The sequence below is a fragment of the Equus przewalskii genome, chromosome 14 (assembly GCF_037783145.1).
Source record: "Equus przewalskii isolate Varuska chromosome 14, EquPr2, whole genome shotgun sequence".
In the NCBI taxonomy this organism is placed as follows: domain Eukaryota; kingdom Metazoa; phylum Chordata; class Mammalia; order Perissodactyla; family Equidae; genus Equus; species Equus przewalskii.
The window spans coordinates 83,514,292-83,535,856 of NC_091844.1; the positions used below are offsets into that span (position 1 = coordinate 83,514,292).

At 48.6% G+C, this 21,565-nt stretch overlaps 1 protein-coding gene across 11 annotated transcripts in view; it reads right to left on the minus strand.

Annotated features, from left to right (window-relative positions):
• Positions 1 to 324: 324 nt before the first annotated feature.
• ASAP2 (ArfGAP with SH3 domain, ankyrin repeat and PH domain 2) overlaps positions 325 to 21,565 on the minus strand; it is a 177,033-nt gene continuing 155,792 nt past the window's right edge. For 4 of the 11 annotated variants that reach the window (XM_070573282.1, XM_070573278.1, XM_070573283.1 and 1 more), the window contains 10 exons: positions 21,306 to 21,421; positions 20,033 to 20,100; positions 18,548 to 18,661; positions 16,232 to 16,484; positions 13,534 to 13,668; positions 11,624 to 11,792; positions 6,060 to 6,109; positions 5,487 to 5,578; positions 4,883 to 5,005; positions 325 to 2,763 (listed from right to left, as the gene is read on the minus strand). In XM_070573282.1, the coding sequence (XP_070429383.1) occupies positions 2,689 to 2,763; positions 4,883 to 5,005; positions 5,487 to 5,578; positions 6,060 to 6,109; positions 11,624 to 11,792; positions 13,534 to 13,668; positions 16,232 to 16,484; positions 18,548 to 18,661; positions 20,033 to 20,100; positions 21,306 to 21,421 (1,195 nt within the window). In that variant the 3' untranslated portion in view covers positions 325 to 2,688. The remainder of the gene's footprint in view (positions 2,764 to 4,882; positions 5,006 to 5,486; positions 5,579 to 6,059; positions 6,110 to 11,623; positions 11,793 to 13,533; positions 13,669 to 16,231; positions 16,485 to 18,547; positions 18,662 to 20,032; positions 20,101 to 21,305; positions 21,422 to 21,565) is intronic. The other 7 variants (XM_070573280.1, XM_070573284.1, XM_070573287.1 and 4 more) reach the window with 3 other exon arrangements.

Sequence of the window (21,565 nt, forward strand, 5' to 3'; positions counted from 1 at the left end):
AGCGTTCCCAGTGACACGGTCTCACTGACCTGGAGCTCTGGTCAGGCAGAGGTCTGGCCTGGGGACCCGAGTCATGCTGGTTTGAAACTGACACTGCTAACTCAAGACACAAAAAGTAGAACTTTAAAAATGTATTGTCAGGAGAACAAGCTAGTAAACTACAATATTTATCTCAGCGTTAAGAGAACTTTAAAAGATGACTGCTCATATTGAAAGTAATAGAACTTAAACAACCTTGAGTACAGTATGCTAGTGTATTTTTTTTAAAGGACTGTTTTAATATACAATACTTTAAGGATTAAAAACATTAAAAATAACACCATGTCCATTTAAAAGTACTTTATTTTTTTCTAGTCAAATGACTAGTTAACAAGAAGAGTAGACTTAATAAACATGCTCTAATTATAAATCACTGCATTAAGGACAATGAAAATAAGAATTGATTTAGGTTATACAATATATACAGTTGCGCTGCAACTAGACCCAAGTAATCAAGTGAATGAATTGAATATCATACATCTCAAATAGCATTCCACGCTGCATAGTATGTTACCCACCCCTAACAGATCACACAGTAACTATTAGTCTGTGCACATGTTTCTGAGTCCTTATCCCCAGAAGTCAGATCTGATGGAAATGGCATGCAAAATGCCGGAATCCTGCAGCTAATTCATGAAACGTAAACTTTAAATATAAATAGATATCTACAATGTTTTCCTTTCTCTCAGTTGCTTTTTTTAATTTGCAAAGAGCAAATAACTAGGAAAGGATATTAGCAGGGAAGTTAATATAATTTCTCCTCTGGCAAGAGTAATATTAATTACTGCACGATAGCACCACCAAATTGTAGATTGGAAAAATATTTCCTAGATATTTATGTACCAGTGAACCTGATAGATTAGTTTGGGACTGGCATTCAAATGTTGATATGAATCAACTTTATTCCTTATGTAGCTGGCACCAAGTAGTCAAAAGGCCGATTGTAAGATAGAGATGTGAAAGGATTATGTTAAAATATACATAAGAAGTGCACTGTGCAAAATCATCTGTTTACTTTCTTAAATCTATGAGAGAATTAACTAAAGGGTTCAAACAACAGAAATTAACAATTAGTGAAAATAGATGTAGTGCTTTAAAAAAAAAGACTAATTACAGATCTAACACATTTTTACCCGAACTATGAAAGGCAAAAAAGCAATTGCTGTATAACATCTTAAAACATTCCAGTTTGTTGTCTTCCTTTATAATAGCAACAAAAAATACAATGCAATTAGAAAAAAAGAAGCTCTGCACTTAAAGAGTCTTGCATAATAAAGACAGGCTGCTTCAGTCAAATGTACCATCATAACAAATGCAATAAAAGCATCGTTACCTCGCTTTCCAAGCCTATATTTAAATTTATTCCTTTACTTTTGGTAAAAACCCAAGTGGGCATTATATGCCTATTTATTCTCAAAGAGCGCCAAAATTTCCAATATTCCTACTCTGAATCTTATGCTCACAATTACTAAATAGAGGTATGACAGTCAAGTTCATTAAACTAAGGAATTTTGATCTTATCAGGTATAACCTAATCCCCCCACCCCCAGAAGCTTAAGTTTAAGAATGATATGATGGACTTCAACAGTAAAACTGGGATGTTTGGGAGTATTTATTACCTGGGACCTACAGATTTCTGATATGCTCTTGATTACAAACAAATGGACTGATTAAATTTCAAGACAGTGTAACTACCATTCCTGTTGGTATATTATATAAACACAAGACACTAAACTGAGTAAACATTCTCAGGAGCTAGAAAGGGAAGGCAGTGGTACACTCAAGAGGAAACAGCAGGTGTGTGGTAACATAGCGGGGTCTGCGCCACAGCATCTACCTGTGTGATGAAGGAAATTCAAGAAGGCAAAACATCTAAAGCATATAAACTAGTTTAAAGAACTGTTTTGCAATCCATCATCCTTAGTTTTTAACCAAATTCAGGAAATGCAGTTTTATATAACCAAGAACAGAATTAACTGCGATTACTGTAATAAACCATCAGAAGTTTTGTATAGGATTGCTCACAACAGGTTACACGCACATGCAGAATACAGTGAGAGTTGCAACCTCACAAATTAGGGCTGGAAGGTAGAGCACTAAGGTGTAAATTTCCAAGTTGCTTTAAATAAACATTGGGTGGATTTCAAAGCTATCTTTTTTTTTTTTAATATCTTTAAAGGTGAACTGATAGCATTTTATCTAGAAAGTCCTGGCTGGCTGTGGACTTCTAAAGCAACAGTTTACTGGCTTCCTAAAACGAAAATTGCGCTAAAGGTCACCGACACCAGAAATGAGCCAAGGAAAGCAGGAAGAATTTCTTTCTTTCTCAAACATTTTTTGGTTCAGCTAATTCTGTAGATTCAGGATCTTGATTATGTAGTTAAAATAACTTTTCAGTTCACCTTTTAGGAAATTCAGTTTTCCCACTAAAAGGATAGCAATGTTTCATGAAAACCACAAATTATAAAAACAATCCATTTATATATATAAAACGCCTTTGAGTTTTTAAAACAGAACAGTGGCATTAGAGAAAGTGGGGCTACCGGACAATACAATTCATGAAACTGGTTATCTGGCAAGAGTTTTGGTACCAATAATGAAACAGGAACAGAAAAATTGCTAAAAGAAGTGTTTTTGTTCAGTAGCAATTTAGTCAACAATAAAGTGCACAAATGATACGGGAAATGCTCCTTTGCGACTAGGATCTCCATCAATGTGGCCAATCTGAAATGAATAAAAGTTCAGGTTGTTATAAAAATTCCAAATGTTTCAAACTTTGAAGGGCATTATAGCCTTTGGAGAGAAACAGATTTGTTCAGAAGAATCTCTTCTGAGCAAGAACTGCTTGGATAAAACATCTAAACTGCTTTTCCCTTTCTCTTTCACTCACATTTCAAACAGTGTGTGCCTCCTACCCGTAAAGAACGCCTGTCAGGTGCATCAGAAGTCTGCACAGAAACGTCGCCAGCACTGAGTCCTGGCAGTCTTGGGGCAGGCAGGACAGCTCTCTGACCATCACCCCACACTTGCCTTTTTTTTCAATGGATGAAGAAATTTAGTGTCAGAAGTTTGTGAGCTGCAAAGTCACAGGAGGTGGCAAAAGTGACTTGGTACTATTTAAATGTAGTCGAGCATTTATGGAAGACTTTAATAAATCCATTTATTTTGGCTCTGGGTAAATTATATAAGTTATACACCAAATATGATTTCAACAATGTAAATTATGTAGGTAAATAAAAGTCTAAAAGAAAATCAGCAGGGGCTGGCCCCATGGCTGAGTGGTTAAGTTCGCGCACTCTGCTTCAGCAGCCCAGGGTTTCACTGGTTCGAATCCTGGGCGCAGACATGGCACTGCTCATCAGGCCATGCTGAGGTGGCGCCCCACATGCCACAACTAGAAGGACTCACAACTAAAAAATATATACAACTATGTATTGGGGGGCTTTGGGGAGAAAAAAGAAAAAATAATAAATAAATTTAAAAATCTTTAAAAAAAAGAAAACCACCAAAATATAAATGGTGGGGTTTTTTGGGAAAGGGACCCTACGATTACGGGCAGCATTTACTTTCTTCTTTATACCTTTCTGTATTTTCTACAGTTTTTGAAATGAACAGGTATTTTCCAGATGGCTAAGCCTGTTGTCAGGCTGGAGCTCCATCCTTATGGTGGGTTGTACAAAGTGTGAAAACCAGACCTGCTTTAAGTCTCAGGGTGTGCGGGCAGTCAGGAGGGAGTAAGGTCAGGTCCTCACACTGTCCACGCAGGCCAGCACTCACTGCCTCACCTGGGCTGGCCATGCAGCAGGAACTCAGTAAGCAGAGGCCCAAGGAGCTTGCCTGAACCGGGAACCAGGAGCAGCGGCCCCTTTACTGCCTGTGCTGTACGTAGAGGCTGACAGAGGAGGGAGCTCTGGACCGACAGACGCTTTAATGGCTTACAGGGAAAGAGGCCACAAGAAGATACTGGAATCCAGCCATGCTGCAAGGCCCCGAGAGTTCACAAAGCCCCGAAGGCGGAGAACTGACAGTTCCCACAGGTGGGATCTCTGCTAGGGATGCCCACTGGCACTCCTCGCACTCAGCAACACAGAACGACTTCCAGGAGTCCTGTCTGCATCGTCACGACACGTCAGTGATGTCTGAGCTCCATCTACAGAGCTGGGCCGTTAGTGTCTACTGCATGGCAGACACTGCCAGATGCTCTGTGCACACACTTCATGCAAGTTATTTAATCCTACTATCCTTGCTTTATAGCAGAGGCCTCTCATTGGGGGTCTTCAGTATAATCTCTACACCAGTGCTGTGGCGACGTCCCTTTCATAGGGTGGCTTAGCGACATAAGTGACTTGCCCAAGGGCACCCAGCCCTGTAAATGCTGAGTCTGGATTCTTAGGGTCATCGGGGAAGTGCCATGCTCCTCCCATCCCAGCTTCCACCTGGATGCCACAGTTCTTTTCAGGACCAAGACTAACATGCAGGAACTCCGCCCACAGGTCTACTCTTTCTACGCGCCTCACTCCACAAAACCAGCAATGCTGGGGATGATGGAACCCTCTAGAAACTGAAGGCCTCAAACTCAGGGGCCTCATTTCAGACCCCCAAGTACGCTTTGGAAACTGCAGCCCAAGTGGCCTGCCCACCCTAATGAGGGAGGATCCCACCCAGGGGATAAATCAGGCCCACTCAGAAGTGGGTGTACATGGAAGACACATCTGAAGATAGTAAGCGGGAGAGCAGCCAGCAGACTTTCAGGCCTCACCTGGGAACAGATCTCTCAGACCAGGTGGGTAGGGATTCAGTTCTGCCCCTCCTGGGCCCATCCCAGGACTAGGCCCCGACTTACCCACCACTCTTGGTCCTCCTCCCCATCCACGATGATCACATCCCCCTCAGAGAAGGTCAACTCGTCTGGGTTGTCAGCCACGCAGTTATAGAGGGCTTTGACCCGCTTGGGCTTCAACTTGGTCTGCGTCAAAGAGAGGGGTCAAAGGTTAGTGTGGTAGGGAGGCATCAGCTCTTGGGGCAGAGAACTGGACCATTTTGCTTCCAACTGGTCCCAAGGGTCCTCACCGCAGGCCTGGGAGCCCACAGGTGTCAAGATGGGGGGTGGTCAGTGACGCTCAGGGGCCAGAGGCACTTCTAGGAGGAGGCGAGAAGAGGCAAGAGAAGAGATTCCAGCCAAGTGAGGCGAGCTGGGAACAAGGCAGCCCGGTGCCTGGTGTGCACGTGGGAGTCTTTCCCGGAGCTGTGGTGAGAGGGCCAAGCCCACGGCTGGCCAGCTCTGGGGCTGCGTTTGCTTAAATACAAATGACTAGGTATCCAGGAAGACTCTCCCACTCCCCAACCAGGGGAAGAGGGAAAGCGCTGTTTCCTCTGAGCCCTCAGAGAGTAACCCGCACACTCCTGGCCGGAGTGAAGAGGCAGAAAGGAGGGGCTCGTCCACTTACCGTCTGTGACTTCCTGGGCATGGGCGCTGGGGGCTGCATGGCCATGGTGTTGGACAGAGGACCCAGAGCTTCCGTTGCAGACAGATCCACTGCTTTAGGGCCAAAATGAATCAACTCACAAAATGCCCCCAGTCATAACCGTGAGATATAAACAAGTAACAAAAGCCACAGTGTCATGTCTGAAAGGTAAGTTTCCTGAGATTTTCTGATCTGTTGAGGGAAAAGTCCCCTAAAGGCCAAAGAACCTTGTGACTTCCATGCAACCTTTTAGACTGTGCAAGGAGTGCAAGTGTCGCAGAGTGAGACAGATGTCACCACCTCCTCCACAGACTGCTATAGCCCCATGAGGGGCCTCCCCACCTCGACGCCATCAGCAGAAGGGGTTAGGAATTCAGGGTGCAGCACAGAGCAGCCCCAGGAGGAGGAGCGCCAGAGGCTCTGTGGAGGGCAGGGTCGCTGCCACATGGGGGACAGCTGGGCTCTGATACAGGGTTGACCATGGCTGGAAACACCTCCCACTTTATCCCCAGAGACCAAGCAGAAACGAACCCCAGTTCCAAATGAAATAATTACCGGGTCCTCTTGGCTGGCCTTTGTTGGTCAGTGTGGTAGACTTGTCAGCCCTACAAAGAAAGGGAAATCACATTTACGGACGCCTGAGGCCTGAAAGGCACATTACCTGCCCCCACCTCACCCCTTTTTGTACAGGAACCACCTGTGTTGAAGTTGAAAACAAGTGAGCAGATTGTATTAACTGTCATTCAATTACTTCTTTCTTCGGGAAAGGGAAGAATGTGAGGCCCAGAGGACAGTGGTAGATCCTAGGTTCCTGATCCTAAAAGCAGGACTCTTCACAAAGTACTCCTGTCTGCATGCGCCTGCAGGCAACAACCCGGGCTGGGGCTGCAAGCAGCACCAGCCACCAGCTCTACCCCCAGTCTGCTCAGTACCTTCCCAGTGGAAGCCTCGGTCTCTTCCTGCGTAAGTGCAGGGCTGACTCAATCCCTGAAGGCTGTGCCAGGCCCCATCCAGGTGCCCTTGGTCAGCGTCACCCATGCCTCTGGACTCTGTGGTCCCTGCTGCATGTAACCCATGAGGCTGACCACAGCTCAGGCCCCATCCATGAGCCTCCAGGCCCAGCACATCCCAAAGCCACAGGCAGAAGCACACAGGTAAGGGAGCTGGTTCTTAGGGCCAGCACACAGGTTTACAACCCAGACTCGCCATCTGGCAGGCCTGGATAAACGAGTTTCTGTGAGTTGGCATTTTCTCCAGGAAAAGGTGTGATAGCAGTCCTGCCAACTCTCAAAATAAGGACAGGTGACAATGTCTGTGATAGATGAGCTCTCTTTCCAGTTCCCTGTCTCAGTGCACCTGGCACAGAGCCAGGCACACACCTGGGGCTTGACACATGGCGGGAAGGGATGGGAGGGCGGAAGAGAGGGGTGAAATTCCTTCCACTGCAGGCTCACTCCCGTTGGAATGCTTCCTCTGTGCCCTGAACAAAGCCCGGCTGCGACCTTGATGCCGAGGTCTTAGAAGGAAGATGAGTGCAACAGAACACTGATTTTGCTCATATTTTCAAGGAACTAAAAATGAGTAACAAGTGATGGCCCCCCAGTCTGACTGTCATTTGATTTCCATCAATGTCAAGAGAGAAACCATCACACTGACTTGCTCACCCCTTCGCCTTCAGTCATCCCCAACGACAAACACTCCCAGGGAAGGCTTGATCCTCTAAGATACCACTCAGCACAGTTTTTCTTCAAAGGGCCAGATAGTTAATTTTTTAGGGGTACGGGTTAAAAGGCCTCTGTCATGACTCTTCACCACTGCCATCGCAGTAGGACAGCAGCCACAGATGATATATGAACAAAGCAGGCTGCCCATGCTCCAAGGACACTTTATTTATGGGCACTGAAATCTGAATTCCATGTAGTTTTCATGAGTCATGAAATATTCTTATTTTGTTTTTTTTCAACCATTTAAAAATATAAAAACCATTCTTAGTCGTGGGCCACACAAAAACAGGCAGCAGGCTGGATCTAGCCTGCGGGCGGAGTTTGCCAACTCCTGCTCTAAGAGAACAGATGTGAAAATCCAGATTTATACCCAGGATAAAATTAGGAGAGTGGGGTACTTCCTTTAAAAGAAGATACACCGATGAATTCCTTTAAAAACAGAACCCACTGAGGGGCCGGCCTGGTGGTGTAGTGGTTAAGTTCATGTCCTCCACTTCAGCGGCCCAGAGTTCACAGGTTCAGATCCAGGCGTGGATCTAGCAATGCTCATCAAGCCATGCTGTGGTGGCGTCCCACATAAAATAGAGGAAGATTGGCACAGATGTTAGCTCAGCCACAATCTTCTTCACCAAAAAATCCCCACAGAACTCACAGGGCAGTGACAACACAATGCCATCCATCCAAAGTTGTCTTGGAGTTACTCTACCATCACCTGCTTTGCCTCCACCCACCTGTCCTTTTGGCCAGACTGAGATGAGAGAAAGTGATTCCATGAAACAGGTACAACCAGGTGAGTCTTATACTAGAGAGGAAACTCTTCCAGCAACCCTGGAAAGAACTCTCCTGAGAACCACAGAAACAGCAAAGACTCAGAGCAACTAGAAAAACATGCCCAAGACCATGGCAGCCAACACCCACTGTTCTCAGAGTCCCTGATGATGGCTGGCCGCTGACTGGTGCTCATCTAGAACTTCAGCACCTGATTTGGTCTCTTAAAGAAAAGCAGCTCAGAAAGAGCAAACCCGAGGTGTACAGGAAGAGACACGCAGCTGGTGCAAGGCACAGCCTGTGGCCATTTGGTGTGAAGTTGAGAGCAGATTCCTTACAGCACAACTCAGGAACCGATGAGACTTCATACACGCTGCTTAACGATGGAAGGCAAGGGTGTGCACGTTACATTTTAGAGAGAGAGCTTGCAAAGCAGCATTAATAATGTTCTGAGAGTCTTCTGTTAAAAACAGCAGACAGATACATTTACTTCCACTTTCTCCCGGGGGAAAAAAGATTTTTAAAAAAACTTGAAACCAAAAAGAACAAAGAGAACCAAAAAGGAAACAAAATTTTAGAAGCTGAGAAGGGAAGGATGAATCATAACCCTCCTGGGTCATCTGAGGAAGGGGAACCCTAAGCACAGCAAGGGAATTCCTGAAGACCCCAGCTGTGCTTTCGAGGCCTCCCACTCAACTCTGGGAGTACGGGATAAGGCAGGGCAATAAACACAAGGATTGACCAAAATCTCCTTAAGGAGCTACTGAATCCTGCATTTCCACCCCAGCACTGAATAGCCTAGCAACTGGCCTCCCCCTACCCCACTGAAGCCCAGAAGCTTCTATGCTCGGAGAGGGTAGAATAGAGAGCCTCTGGACTGGTGGATGCCAACTGGTGGATGTTGGGAGTATTAAGATACCTAAGTAAAAGCTTAACTCTATTTCTATATTCAACTCCCACAAAACCTGTTCCCTTCAGGCAAGAGACTAGAAGACCGATCTGTAACGAACCTGAGTTGGTCAGCCTAAATTCAGGGTTCCCCACAAAACAGACCAGGGAGATCACTCCGCAGCGAAGCCCACACTGGCAGCTCCATGCAATAGGGCGCGGCCTGCCAATCAGCATTAACGCCTCACCTGAACCAGCAACTCACAGGCAGGGAGCACCACATTCACAGGGAAAAGCCTCTAACAGAACAGACGTCAAAACGAAGAGAAAAGAACATGGAAGAAACAATTTATGCGGAAGAATGAAAGCTAAAATTAAAAAAAACTCCCCAAAACCCATCATTAATAATCTGAAATGAGAAAATGATTCCATGAAATAGGATACCATTAACTTGACCATTATAATGATAGCAGAAATGAAAAAAAGAGAACTAGAAAACTGAGAAAATCTCCCAGAAAGTAAATTTAAAAAGCAAGCAAACAACGCAAAAATGGAAACGTGAAGGCGGCAGAGAGCTGGCCCCTCCGCAGCGCGGAGCGGCCGCGGGAGCAGCTGCCTAGGTGGGGCTGCACTCCCAGCCCCGGCCTCTAGGTGGGGCCGCGGGACTGGCTCTGGTCAAAGGAGCAGGAGCGTCTCTCCGGCGTGCCTCCAGCTGCGGAGGTTAGCACACCTTCCCGGTCTCTCCCTTCGGAAGTGATTCTGGGTCCAGGGGATAAAGATGGTGGAGTCAGAGGTAGAAGGGCTCTGGGTCTCCGACTCACCGGACTGCTGTACAAGCAAGAATATGGACACACTCAGTTTCGTGTGGGCAGCGAGTCAACCTCTACATATTAAACCACTGAGATTCAGGGGCAGGCTGCTAGAGCAGTTAGCTTACGCTAAGAAAAGAGAGAAGATGACACATGTAGAGGAAAGGCCAAGGGATTTGACATCTGAATAGTAAAAACTATGTTAAAAATGAGAACAGAAAAAATAGAAGGCATTAAAACGAATTCATGAAATCTCTCAGACCTGAAGGATGTAGTCTATACCCTGAAAGGCCATATTATCTACCTGGTGGCTCAGATGAAAACAGACCCCCCCCCCTCCCCGGGGAGTCCGAACCCCATCCATGGAGGGGAGGCCTGAGAGAGACAGGGAAGGCATCTGCCTGCCCAGCGACAGGGGAGGCTTCTGCACAGAGCAGGAGGTGTAGGCAGAGATGGGAGATTTGTTTCACAAGGGTACTGATCAAGAAAGTCAATGTGGGAGCCAGATTTCTCACCATCAGTCAAGGGAATAACAGGTACAGACAGGGAGAAAATTAGAATGAACCCTGAGATGCTTTTAAAACATTGCCCCCAAATTCTTTCCTGAGCACTGGAGACTATGACCACCTCATGCCACTGCACCACCCCCACCCCACCCCACCCCCGACTGAGTCTGGGCTCTGCCACTAACTGCCCAGTAGCATAAGGCAGAAGCGATGCCCTGCCAGTTTCCAGGGCCAGGCATATCTCTTGGGACTTGTTCTTGGGCCTAGCCACCATGATGGGAGGAAGCCCTCGCCACATGGAGAGGCTGCATATGTGTAAGTATTCTAGCCAACAGCCCCAGCTGGGGTTCCAGCTGACAGCCAGCATGTGTGGAAAGGAGAGGCCTCCGAGGACATTAACCTCTAGCTAATAAGGCACTTTCTGTGTCGTACCATCCTCAGCCTGAGTCTTTTCGGCTAAGGCCCCAGATGATGTTAGGCAAAGACATGCTATCCCCACTGTGCTGATCCAACTTCCCGACACAGGACATGAGCATAACACGATGGCTGTGTCTTAGGTCAGTAAGTTTTGGTATGGTTTGTTACTAGAACAATCAAAACTGGAGACAGTGTGAACTCACGGATTTCAATCAAGACAGAAACAGAAATATAGAGCTAACTGTGTTTAGATGTGTATATATGCATGGATATATACATATGTATCCATGGGTGTGTGTATCCCTAGTTCTGAACACTCGGAGGGCCTGGGAGCGGTGACACTCCAATAGCAATGAGCACACACAGCACCCAGATCTTGGCTTCCAAATATCTTAATATCATTTCCACTAAAAGGAACCATTTCCCACTATCAGGATCCAGACTGAGAGCCATGAACTGGATCCCTTTGCAATTAAGGATGTTATTTGAACAAGTGGTGAAACTTGAATGGGGTCTGAGAACTGACAGGTAGTAATGTATCCATGTTAATTTCCTGATTTTGGGGGTGGTTGTGTTTCTGTAGGAGCACATCCTTGTTTGTAGGAAATACACGCCCCACATTGCAGAGGGTCCATGTATTCAAGATAACCTGTGAGTGAGCAACAAACAGAACTCAGGCCCTGTGCCTTGAGGTCTTTAACTCCCAGAATCCCAGCGTCTGTACTAAACAGAAATCTAAATTCACTAAGTGGGTAGAAGATATACATTTGTATGAAATTTTTACAGTTTAAAAATTCTTGATAAATTATTAAGACACTTGAAACCTGATGAATGTAACACTTGACCTCAAACATGACAGTAGTGGAAACATGGTGGAGATTTCAAATGCTCGCACAGAAATCTCAGCAAGTGAAGCAACGGGGTCGTTGCTGCTTGGAGGCCCCTTCAATGCAAGAAGAAAAACAGCCAATGAGGCTGGCCCTGAGGGGAGGCGGAGAGGCAGTTACCCAGGAGCAGGCCTCTTCTGAGGGGGGCGGCTGGGCGGCTGGGGCGGCAGGGGCGGGGGCGCTTTGCTCAGTGGGCCCCCAGATGGGGGCGGCTTGCTCTGCTGGCTCAAGGCTTCGATCACACTGGGCGTTTTTGCTACTGGGGGTGGTGGCGTGGGAGCCAGGGGATCTGTGGAGAGAGAACAGAAGAGAGAGATACGGAGGATCAGAAGCCAGGAGCCACAGTCCCATCTTCTCACCGGAGGCTCTCCCCATAAGGGCTTCCTTTTTTTCTATCGCTATTTCCTAAAGACAAAACCTACTTTCGCTGCAGATTTTCTGAAAACAGTCTTGGTGGGCAGTCCTTCCCAGCCTCGAGTTAGGGTTAAAATGTGTCTACGAGCCTGTGAGAATTTTCTCTGCTAGAACCCCCTGTGGGGAGGCCAACATGGTTTTCAGGTGGAGCTCTCCACCCTGACGCCTGGGGGACCGGCAGCAGGAGGCTGAGGCCTGGGCAGGGTCTGGTGCTAGCCCTGCCCTGGGCATCTGGGCCTTTGGGGCCAATTCTCTCTTTGCTTCAGCAGACCCACCGGCCCCGACCCATTTCATGAGGCTGCGAGCAGGTCGATCTGAGGAAAGGCTGTGAAGAACTAACTGCAGAGGCTCCACATCTGTGAGCGGCAGGCTGAAGAGTTGCCTCTTCTCTGTGTTTTACAGAGAGCAGGCTAAGGCTAGAGAGGTGTTGTGCTCCCACCAAGGGTCATGGAGCCAGCAAGCGGGGCTGGGCCTGGGGCCCGTGCCTCCTGCCCCCGTCCCCTTCTCTGACAAACATCAGCGCTCTCCCTAAACATCCAGCATTCTCATCCTGTTGTCCTCGTTGAGGCAGCAACCTGCCTCAGGACGGGATGCTGACACCTAAGGAGTTAGCAGCTCCTCTCTCCCAGGATAGTCGGGGGTGGGGGGCAGCAGCGCGAGGGGCTGGCCGACCAAGAAGGGATCTTTCTTTTCTCTTTATATTTGTATCCTTGTTTCCTTTTTCTGCTTTAAAGGAAAAATCAAAAGGCAGACTCTAGTAGGCAAATCTACAGCTCAAGGGACACGAGACTGAGAGGCAGAAAAGTGGGTGTCTTGGATGTGCTGGGTGACCCTCAGGACCTGCCGGCTGCTCCCTTGTTGTTTGACCTGAACGTGTCTGAGCTGGACACCGTACACACCACCTCCACCCCCCAGGAAGACCCTCCCAGACACAGCTCCCTGCTCTGCTACCAACATACACACATATGGCACTGACTGCAGCTGGGGCTGGGTGTTCTCTCATCTTAAGTGAGGTTTAGGAAGGCTGGGAAAAACTCTCAATGCTCTCAAGCACCCCCAGAGATGCCGGAGCGCCTCCCTTCCACAGCGACACTGAGCAGGAAGGGCATGGCAGTGTCCAGGGCTCGCCTCATAGATCCAGTAAAGACACTCCTGCTCTGCAGGCTGGAGAAAATCCTCTTCCCCTGGCCCCTCCCCTAGGTTCTGGGACTTTCACCCACAAGTTGACATTGAAAAAAAACCTATGTGAGATTATAATCCAAAGGACTGCACCCAAATATTAACACCAAACGGCCAAAAGAAATGAAGCCCTGGCTAATGTGTGAAAGGAAGAAATGTCGCTGAAATGCTTGGGAAGACAGAGGGAGAGAGTGAGTGAGCCCCCCTGGGGCTGGGTGCGGGACAGACAGGAGTTTGCAGCTGGGAAGGAGGCGGCTGGAGGGCCTCGGGTTGGGGCTGTGGAAGAGCCACAGATCTCCACACAGCGCCAGCCAGGCAGTGTCTGCCGGTGGGCGTGCGGCTCGGCAGCCCTCTCCCCACATGGCTGCCGAATGCGCCCCCCAGCCATCCAGATCTACAAAGCCCACTGGCAAGAAAGGAAAAAGGAAAAAACGTACTGGTAGATGTCACGCGAAGAGGGGGCAGCGGTGGGTGGACAGCTGGCGGATCTGACGAAGATCGCTGCCTGCTTACACCGTCCACACTTACAGAGTTTGTCTTCCACAAGGCGTTAGCTGAGGAGGCTGTCTGAACTGCACACACGCGCACACACACATGCACACACGTGCACACGCACACGCAGGCATGCACACACACGCACAAGCACAGAACAAAAACAGAAACAGAACACTGCATTATTGATCCTCTCTCTTTTAAATTGGTAAATATGACCCTTCTAGAGTAGCATTAAGACCACACATAGAAGGCCGATTTTTTAAAACTCTTGTCTCTGGTATCTGGAAGATAGATACTGATACATGCCAAACCAATGACGCTTCTGGGAAAATTCCCAGCTGGTTTTCTCAATCTTACTGATTTTATTTCTCACATATAAATACTGTTTGAAGAGAGAAATGAGTAACCACAATGACATGTCCTGAGCATTGTGCTCAGGCTATGGAACATCTGGGCCTCTCCCGTCAAGTCCTCCCCCTGGGCCCGTGGGGGTCACTGCCTTGCACACAGGAGCACCTGTTCTCAGACAGAGCAGGTGGAGAGAAGGGGGCACATCAAAGACATCAGGTGAAGGACTCTCTCCCACCTCCCACAGACATATTTCTGGCTGGAGGTCGGCAAAGATGACACCAAGTGGGCTCAAGTGACACGCCAGGGAGATGGCACTGTCTTGGTCACAGTCCTTCCTCTGCCCTGAAAAGCTCCAGGCTCTTCCTTGTTGAGGGGCATCAACTCGGGTGCACAGGGTGACCCTGTCTGAGGCTGTGCATGGCCCACACAGGGGCTTGGGCTGAAGATAAAAATGGGCCACACTGTACAGGGCTGACCCAAGGGCCCAGAGGGAGCCTTCGCACTTCTGCCGGGGACCAGGTCTGCCCCAGGACAGGGCATGACAACGACAATTCCCTCTGCTATGTGTCTGTGGGGACTCCATGCTGGACCAAGTGTGGACTAGATGGAAAACACGGGAGACCGTGGGGGAGACCAGCGGGGATGAAGTGCAATCTACATCATCAAAGGAAGAATTGCAGCAACCACAGGAATGGCAAAAAGAAATGGGAAGGAAAAATCCAAACTGTCTCATTCCAAGACTTTAGGAAAGCAAGAACTAAAGATAAAGAGCTTCTCATTCCTTTCATATGACCCAACAGAGCAAAATATACTCTCTCCTCACATGACACACACAGTGAAAGCCACCTATGGGGTCGAAATGAGCAAATCATTTTAACTCCAGTGTTACAAAATTAACACCCATTCACAGGAGACGGGAGGAGGATGGGAGAAGACAATGAGATGCCCCCACAAGGACCCAACTACCACTGCTGCCCTCACCAGCCCTGACCCGCCTGGCCAGTCCAGTGAGGGTGACAGGGAGCAGGCAGCAGCTGTGGGACTGACTTTTGAAGCTTCCTTCCTTGATCTGGGGCCTCTCCCTCAAGCCTAGCTGCGGACATTACCTGGGATGCAGGCACGCATCTGGGATGTGATGGGCTCTGTTGGGGAGGTGAGTGGGCTGGTTCTGGGGCGGGTTTCCTCCTGAGGGGGGTATGATTCAGTGACCCATCAGCCTTCTCTCGGCTCCTTGAGTGAGAGGGTCTGTGAGTACCCAGGACAGCAGGGGTTGGGGGACCAAGCCACAGTGTGAGCATAGATTCAGCGTGGTGGTCTGCTGCTGTACCCACTCCTCAGCCCAGGCCTCATGGCACTCACCACCAGCAGTCGCCCACAACCCCTCCCAGAGAGCAGCTACTGCACAAATGCAATTTGGACTTGCTTTTGTGACCTCCCAGATGCCTGGACATCTGCGGAGGCTCCTGTCCTGCCCTCCCATGGGAAGCTTGCTGGAGGCCACTGGCCATGTCTGGCAGCCTCAGCCCAGAGCTTGCTAGACCTGCCTTCAACGGAGCATAATGGCCAGCTGGCCTTCAGTGCTGAGCAAACTAGTTAACTTTTGGGGGCTTGAGTTGCCATTTTTATAAAAACAACAAAGATCACCTGTGGAGTCAAAGTTGCTATGTTGTGACACAGCGATTGAGGTAAGAGTCCCAAGCTCTGGCACTTCAGGCACTGGTAAGACCCACAGGGATTATTTTGTGTTTTTACAGTTAGGCTGAGCATTGTTCCCCAGATTAGCATCTTTTTATCCTTCATTTCAAGGGGATCATAGAGAGAAGAAATAATTGCAGGAGCCACAAGCTGGCTAGTGCAGGCAGGGGAGGAAAAAAGGAAAGAAGACTGAAGGCAAAGGGAGGGGTAGTGAGTGGAGAAAAGCAGAGAGAAAAGGGCCAGAAAGAAGGTCTGTAGGCCAGCACCTCAGAGGCCAGCGTCGGGAGCTGACCCGTCCACCTCAGGCCCACCATGGTGGTGCCCCTGCATCACCTGATGCCACACATGCAGCTGCCACACCCCTGCCCAGAACAAGAACAAAGATACTCTACCACGGTTGGGCATCCTAAGAATGAGGGAGGTCCTTTAGGAAGCAAACAACATAACTGCAAAACAAAAGACCCACATGAAAAAACCATCCTGATGCTGGCCCAAATGTCGCCTAGTTGGGGGCAAAGCAATGACGAACTTCCCAAAGCAAAACCCCAAACCGCACCCCTCACGCATCGGCGGGGACTACCAACAGCTCAGTACCTTTGGCAATGTTCCGCGGGGGAAGTGGGGGTGCACTGGCGGTGCTGGGGGCTGCAGGCTGGGTGGGCGGTGGGCTGCCGCTCAGGATGGCTCCATATGTCTCGTTCTGCAAGATGCTGGGCGCAAAGCTCCTCTGCTTGTCCTTGGCCAGGCTGGCGGCGTCTCTGGCCAAAGAGGCAGCATTAGACTGCAGCTGGTTGGACCCCAGCTGGTAGAAGCTGATGGGCCGGTCTTCTCGCCGACTGGGACTGGGCTGCAGAGGGGTGGTGGGCAGAGCATGTGAAACGCGGACACACTGATCTCCTGGTCACAGCATTCAGTCTCCTAGTGACAACCTCGTGTACACCACTTCTACTTGGGCATGGTGCACTTTGGCTCTCAGCCATGGCATGAGAGCTACAAGATTTGAAACTCATTCTTATCATGTCTCTTAACGGAAACACACAACAAAAAAGCCATGACTTACAATTTACAATTCTCCATTCTGTGGAAGATTTAAAATATGGACTATAGAGTTATCTCAGCCTAGCTCTGCATTTCACTCTGCTTCCCCTTCATAAACATGCTCTTACATTACAGAACAGTAGAGCTGCTCTGAGCACCCAGCTGCATTCAGTCCCAACAGCTTCATGACTAATTCAGGCGAGATCAATATTTTCTTTCCACAGAACTGGAGCACTTGATATTCTTCTAACTTAGGGGCAAACCATGGCCCACAGGCCGCTGTTTTGTAAATAAAGTTTACTGGAAGACAGCCATGCCCAGTCGTTTGCATGCTGTCAAGCCACCCTGGCAGAACTGGGTAGTTGCAAGAAAAGCTGTGATATTTTAGAGCCACAGCCTAAAATATTTACCACCAGGCCCTTTAATAGTTTGCTGAGCCCTGCTCTACTTGAACCATGCCTGGAATCATGATTCGAGTAAATCAGAGCTAACTCATAATTTCAAATGTCAGCCTTCGTTATAACAGTTATGACGTTGAGCAATTAACCTTACTGACCCTATTTCTCATCTGTTAAACAGGTATAACTTCCACTGCTTCTCTAGCACAGTGCCAGGTGCTTAGCAGGTATCAGTGTCTGCTGTCGCACCCCTCGTCCCCTCACAGGACCACCTGCCCAGTCGAGGCTCTGCCTAAAACCAGGCTCAAACCCAGCCCAGGTGTGCAGAGCTCGAGGGCTGGTGGCTCTTCACACATACTTTTAAATTCCAGCAAAGCCCAGGGCTGTGTGAACTAACCATGCCATCCACTCTCTGCTGGAAATAGCGAGTGGGTGGGTGAGTGTTGGCACTCGCTGCTGGCCTTTCACTTGGACTGTGCTGGATGACGCCACCTGCCGTGTCACTTGCCCACAGGACAGGCATGCGATGTGCGCTTGATGAAGAGGTACTCGCTCTGGGGTGAGTGCTTCAAATCTACTTTTTTTAAGGTAGGTAAGCATAAAATTCACCTGCTCTTCTCACTTTGATACCATTTTATAGCTAACTTAGAGAAGAAACTTCTTATTCTAAGAAACAGTAAGTACAGATCTTAACTGCTCCATAAATAAGGACAGTCTAACAGGTTTCAGAAATGCCACATATATCTAGTTAGACATCTTCCATACACATCAGGACACTAAAGTCCTACAGCAAAGATAACAAACATGACATGGCATCCCCACCAACTCCCACACCAGCTACAAGTGTGGGCTTTGGAGTCAGGGTGAGTGTGACTCTCAGTTCTGAGCCATGTCAAGGGGGCAACCTTCAGGGGTCCCCCCCAAGTGTGCAAGACAGTGAGTCATGAGAAGGGAGCTGGACTAGAAGGCAAGAGCCCTCATTCTGGCCCCAGGTCAGTCTCTGCACACCAGCTTTGCTGTGGCCAAGACACCCTCTCTTTTGAGGCTTCACTGACCCCATCTGCTAAAGGGAAGAGCTGGACCCAGTGACTCCAAGGGTCATTTAATGATGTCACTCAAGGTCTGAAAGGTTGTCTAGGTGATAGTAGCGGAACCTGAACCCACAGTAAGGGAGCTTCCTCTAAAACCCACTGGAATCACTTTTCTTCATCTCTTTCCTTCATAGCAAAAGGGGAGCACAGCTGCCTAGGAGTACACAATCAATGCCCTTTAAATTAAAGTGTGTAGGAACTGGGCGATAGGGGATGGTTGTGGGAAGGGTAAAACCAAAAACCTGAGGAGATCAATGGAAGCAAAAAGTAAACTCTATTTCCTTCTCTACAAAACAGCTTTCTGCCCTAATTGCAGGCTAGAACCCACGATGCTCTGAATGAAGCTTATCACAACTCTTAACATTTTACCACCCGGCACAGACCTGCAATTTCTCATCCATGTCGTCATCGCTTTCATCCAGGTCTTCATGGAGCAACCGCCATTCATATTCAACATGCACATGAGAGTTAAACCTTCCTGATAAGGCTTGGGTGAGCTGAGAAGAACAAAGGACTGTCAATGCTGCTGTGCAGGCGCTCGGCCCTGTGACACGGGCAGCCACCAAGACGGCCAGAGACAGCAGGCGGGCAGCACACAGAGGGGAGGAGAGCGCTGGCTGGGGAGGGAGAGCACCCAGGCTCCAGTACAGGCCAGCTACTTAAATCTCTGGGTCTCAGGTTAAGACCCCGCCCCCAATTCACACATGACCTTGAAACCCAAACTTGGTGACTCCCAGTTAGTACTTTGTAAACTGTTAAGTGCTGTACGCAGGCAAGGGGTATCTGTGATCTAAAGGATGATGGTCAGCCTGTAGGTGCTGACAACTGCGCCTGGGGGCAAACTCAATCTGAGAATGAACGTGTCCACAACTGTCACCTGGGCCTTTCTCAACCAGCACGAGAGAATTAAGCCCTGCAGAAAAGGATGTGAATGGCTATTTTCTCAATTATCTCAAGGAAGGTAAGACAGCTAGGTCCATTCTAGATGCACAGGAGAGAAGTTAATTCATTAGACACAATGGGCGTCTTAGCACATCAGGGCTTAATCTTTCCCATAGCCAGATAGTAGCTGTGTGACCTTGGGCAAGTTACTTAATCTTTCTATGCCTGTTTCCTCATCTGTAAAATGAGGATAACAGTAGAAACCCTGTTATAAGGTAGTTATCAAGATTAAATGAGTTAATGAACATAAAGTGCTTAGATGAGTCCCTGTTACTTATCCTACACTTCTACAGCATTTCCTATCAATAGTTCTATTTATTGAGCACTTACTAAGTGCCCATTGCTTTACATTCAACAATAATTCTCACAACCACCTTGCAAACTGGTACAGCTGACTCCACTGTACAAATAGGGAAACAGCAGAGAGCTGGCGTGACTTTCCCAAGGCACAGCAGGGGAGCCCCACTGCAAGCCCAGGTCTGCCTGACCCTGGTGGGCTCTGTCCACCGGCCACACTGCCTAACAGGACAGGAAGAGATGGTGCAGAACAACCCAAATGATTTGGGGTTGGGGAACGAAACAAGAAAGACAGCTTTGGTGGGCCGCTGCAAAGGGATTAGCTAACAGCTCAGATTCCAGAGAACAGCCAACGTTGTGGTGGTCCCCCCCGCCGCTGTTCCACCCGCCCAGATGATGCCAGGGCTGCCAGCAACACATCCAACCAGCAAATACCGATTTGAGCTCCAAGCAACACTTGGATGGGTGGTCACCTCCTCTCTAAAGACTCCCCAGTACCTTTCTCCAAGTCACCCCATCTGGATACTGGGATCTGCTCAGGACCCATGCTGGGAGCTCAGAGAAAACCCTGCTCAAGGAGGGCAGGCAGGAAGGACGCCCTGGCCCATCCACGCCAGGTGGAGACTCACCAGCTCCTCACAGTGCTCATGCCTGAGGCGCTTGGCGATGTCCAGCGGTGTCTCTCCTGACTCGTTAGCTAAAAGGAAGGGCCACAAAGGGAGGTGTCATGGCAAAAAGAAGCAAAGGTCTGGGATTGAGAGGCACTTAAAAAATGACACAGTGGAGCAGCACTAAATTAAACTGAATGTAACTAATGAAAGCCACAGCTTGTCTGACCCAATTGGGGCGAATCTGTTCAATAATCACATACAACTGCAGCAGTGTACCGTCAGTAAGATTTTAAAAGGCAAGGCTGGAGCTAAGCATGAAAATAAAACTGCTGAAGTAGCCAGATAATGAAAATCAATATCCAAACAGTAAGTCGTTGAATAAGGCAGTTCACCATAATTCTCTAACCAAAAGCATCGCTAGTCTAAGTTCCGGGCATCTGATCATAATGAACTTTACACCTCCTTTTAAGCAGTCCATAAATTTGAAGCTATATTTTCTTCTACGTAAGCCTCAGTCAATGAGGTTTGATTATTAACTTTTAGAAAAGAAACTCGGCTCCCCAGCAGGTGAGGGCCTTCGTTCTACTCTCTCTGCTCTCTGCTCAGCAGTTCTTCAGAAACGCTCCCTCATGACACGGTCACAGCAGCTGCCCTTGGCTAGACCGTGCCCGCCGGCCCTCAGGACCTCAGGGTCCCATGGGGAGGGAGGGCCAAGAAGACCAAGGGTCCCTCATGGAGGAGACTCGGTAGTTCCTTTCCATTATTATTTTCATTTTTCTTTGTGAAAAATATTAAGTGAAGGCTTAGGAATCCATGGTCTAAGAAATATAATATTACTAGAACTTGTAAAACTATTATTTTAAAATTCACCTCCTGTTCCCTTCCAACGAAAGGAGGGGGAGTAAATGGTGTCTCCCACCAGTAAACCTTCGAACCCAGAGCCAGGAAGGGGCTGAGTCTGATCCTGGGTGGGGGTTATAAATAGGAGGGCAAGAAGCCTCACACCATGTCCCAGTTGACCTCAGCATCAGTGAGGGCCTATCCTCTGCCTCTCATAGCCCACAAAACGCCTGCGGATGACGGAGAGTCTACGTAACAGACCGAGGAAAACTGCTGGTCAACACAAGACCGCAGCAGCCCTACAGAAGGCGCAGGGAGAGGCCCCTTCTCTTCAGAGAGCAGGATTTACTTCTCAGCTCCGACAGAGCCCAGTGTCTGGACTGTTTCCAAGAGGAGTGTAGGAACGCAGACAGGGGACAGGCCAGCAGGCCAGTGTGGACCGCCTGCTCACCGATCTCGATAGACGCCTTCCCCCGCAGCAGGAGCTTGAGGCATTCAGCGTTGTCCGTCAGACAGCAGTAGTGCAGGGCCGTGCTGCCTTTCCCTGTCTGTTTATCCAGGTTCCCACTGGCCGAGAACAGGACCGAGAGACAAAGAACAGTGAGTCACAGGACAGAGGACCAGGGACTGCCTGGGCAGGGGACCAGGGCACGTGTGCAGGGGAGGCGGCAAGCCATCAGACTGAGTGGGGGTTTCTCTCATCCCCCCATG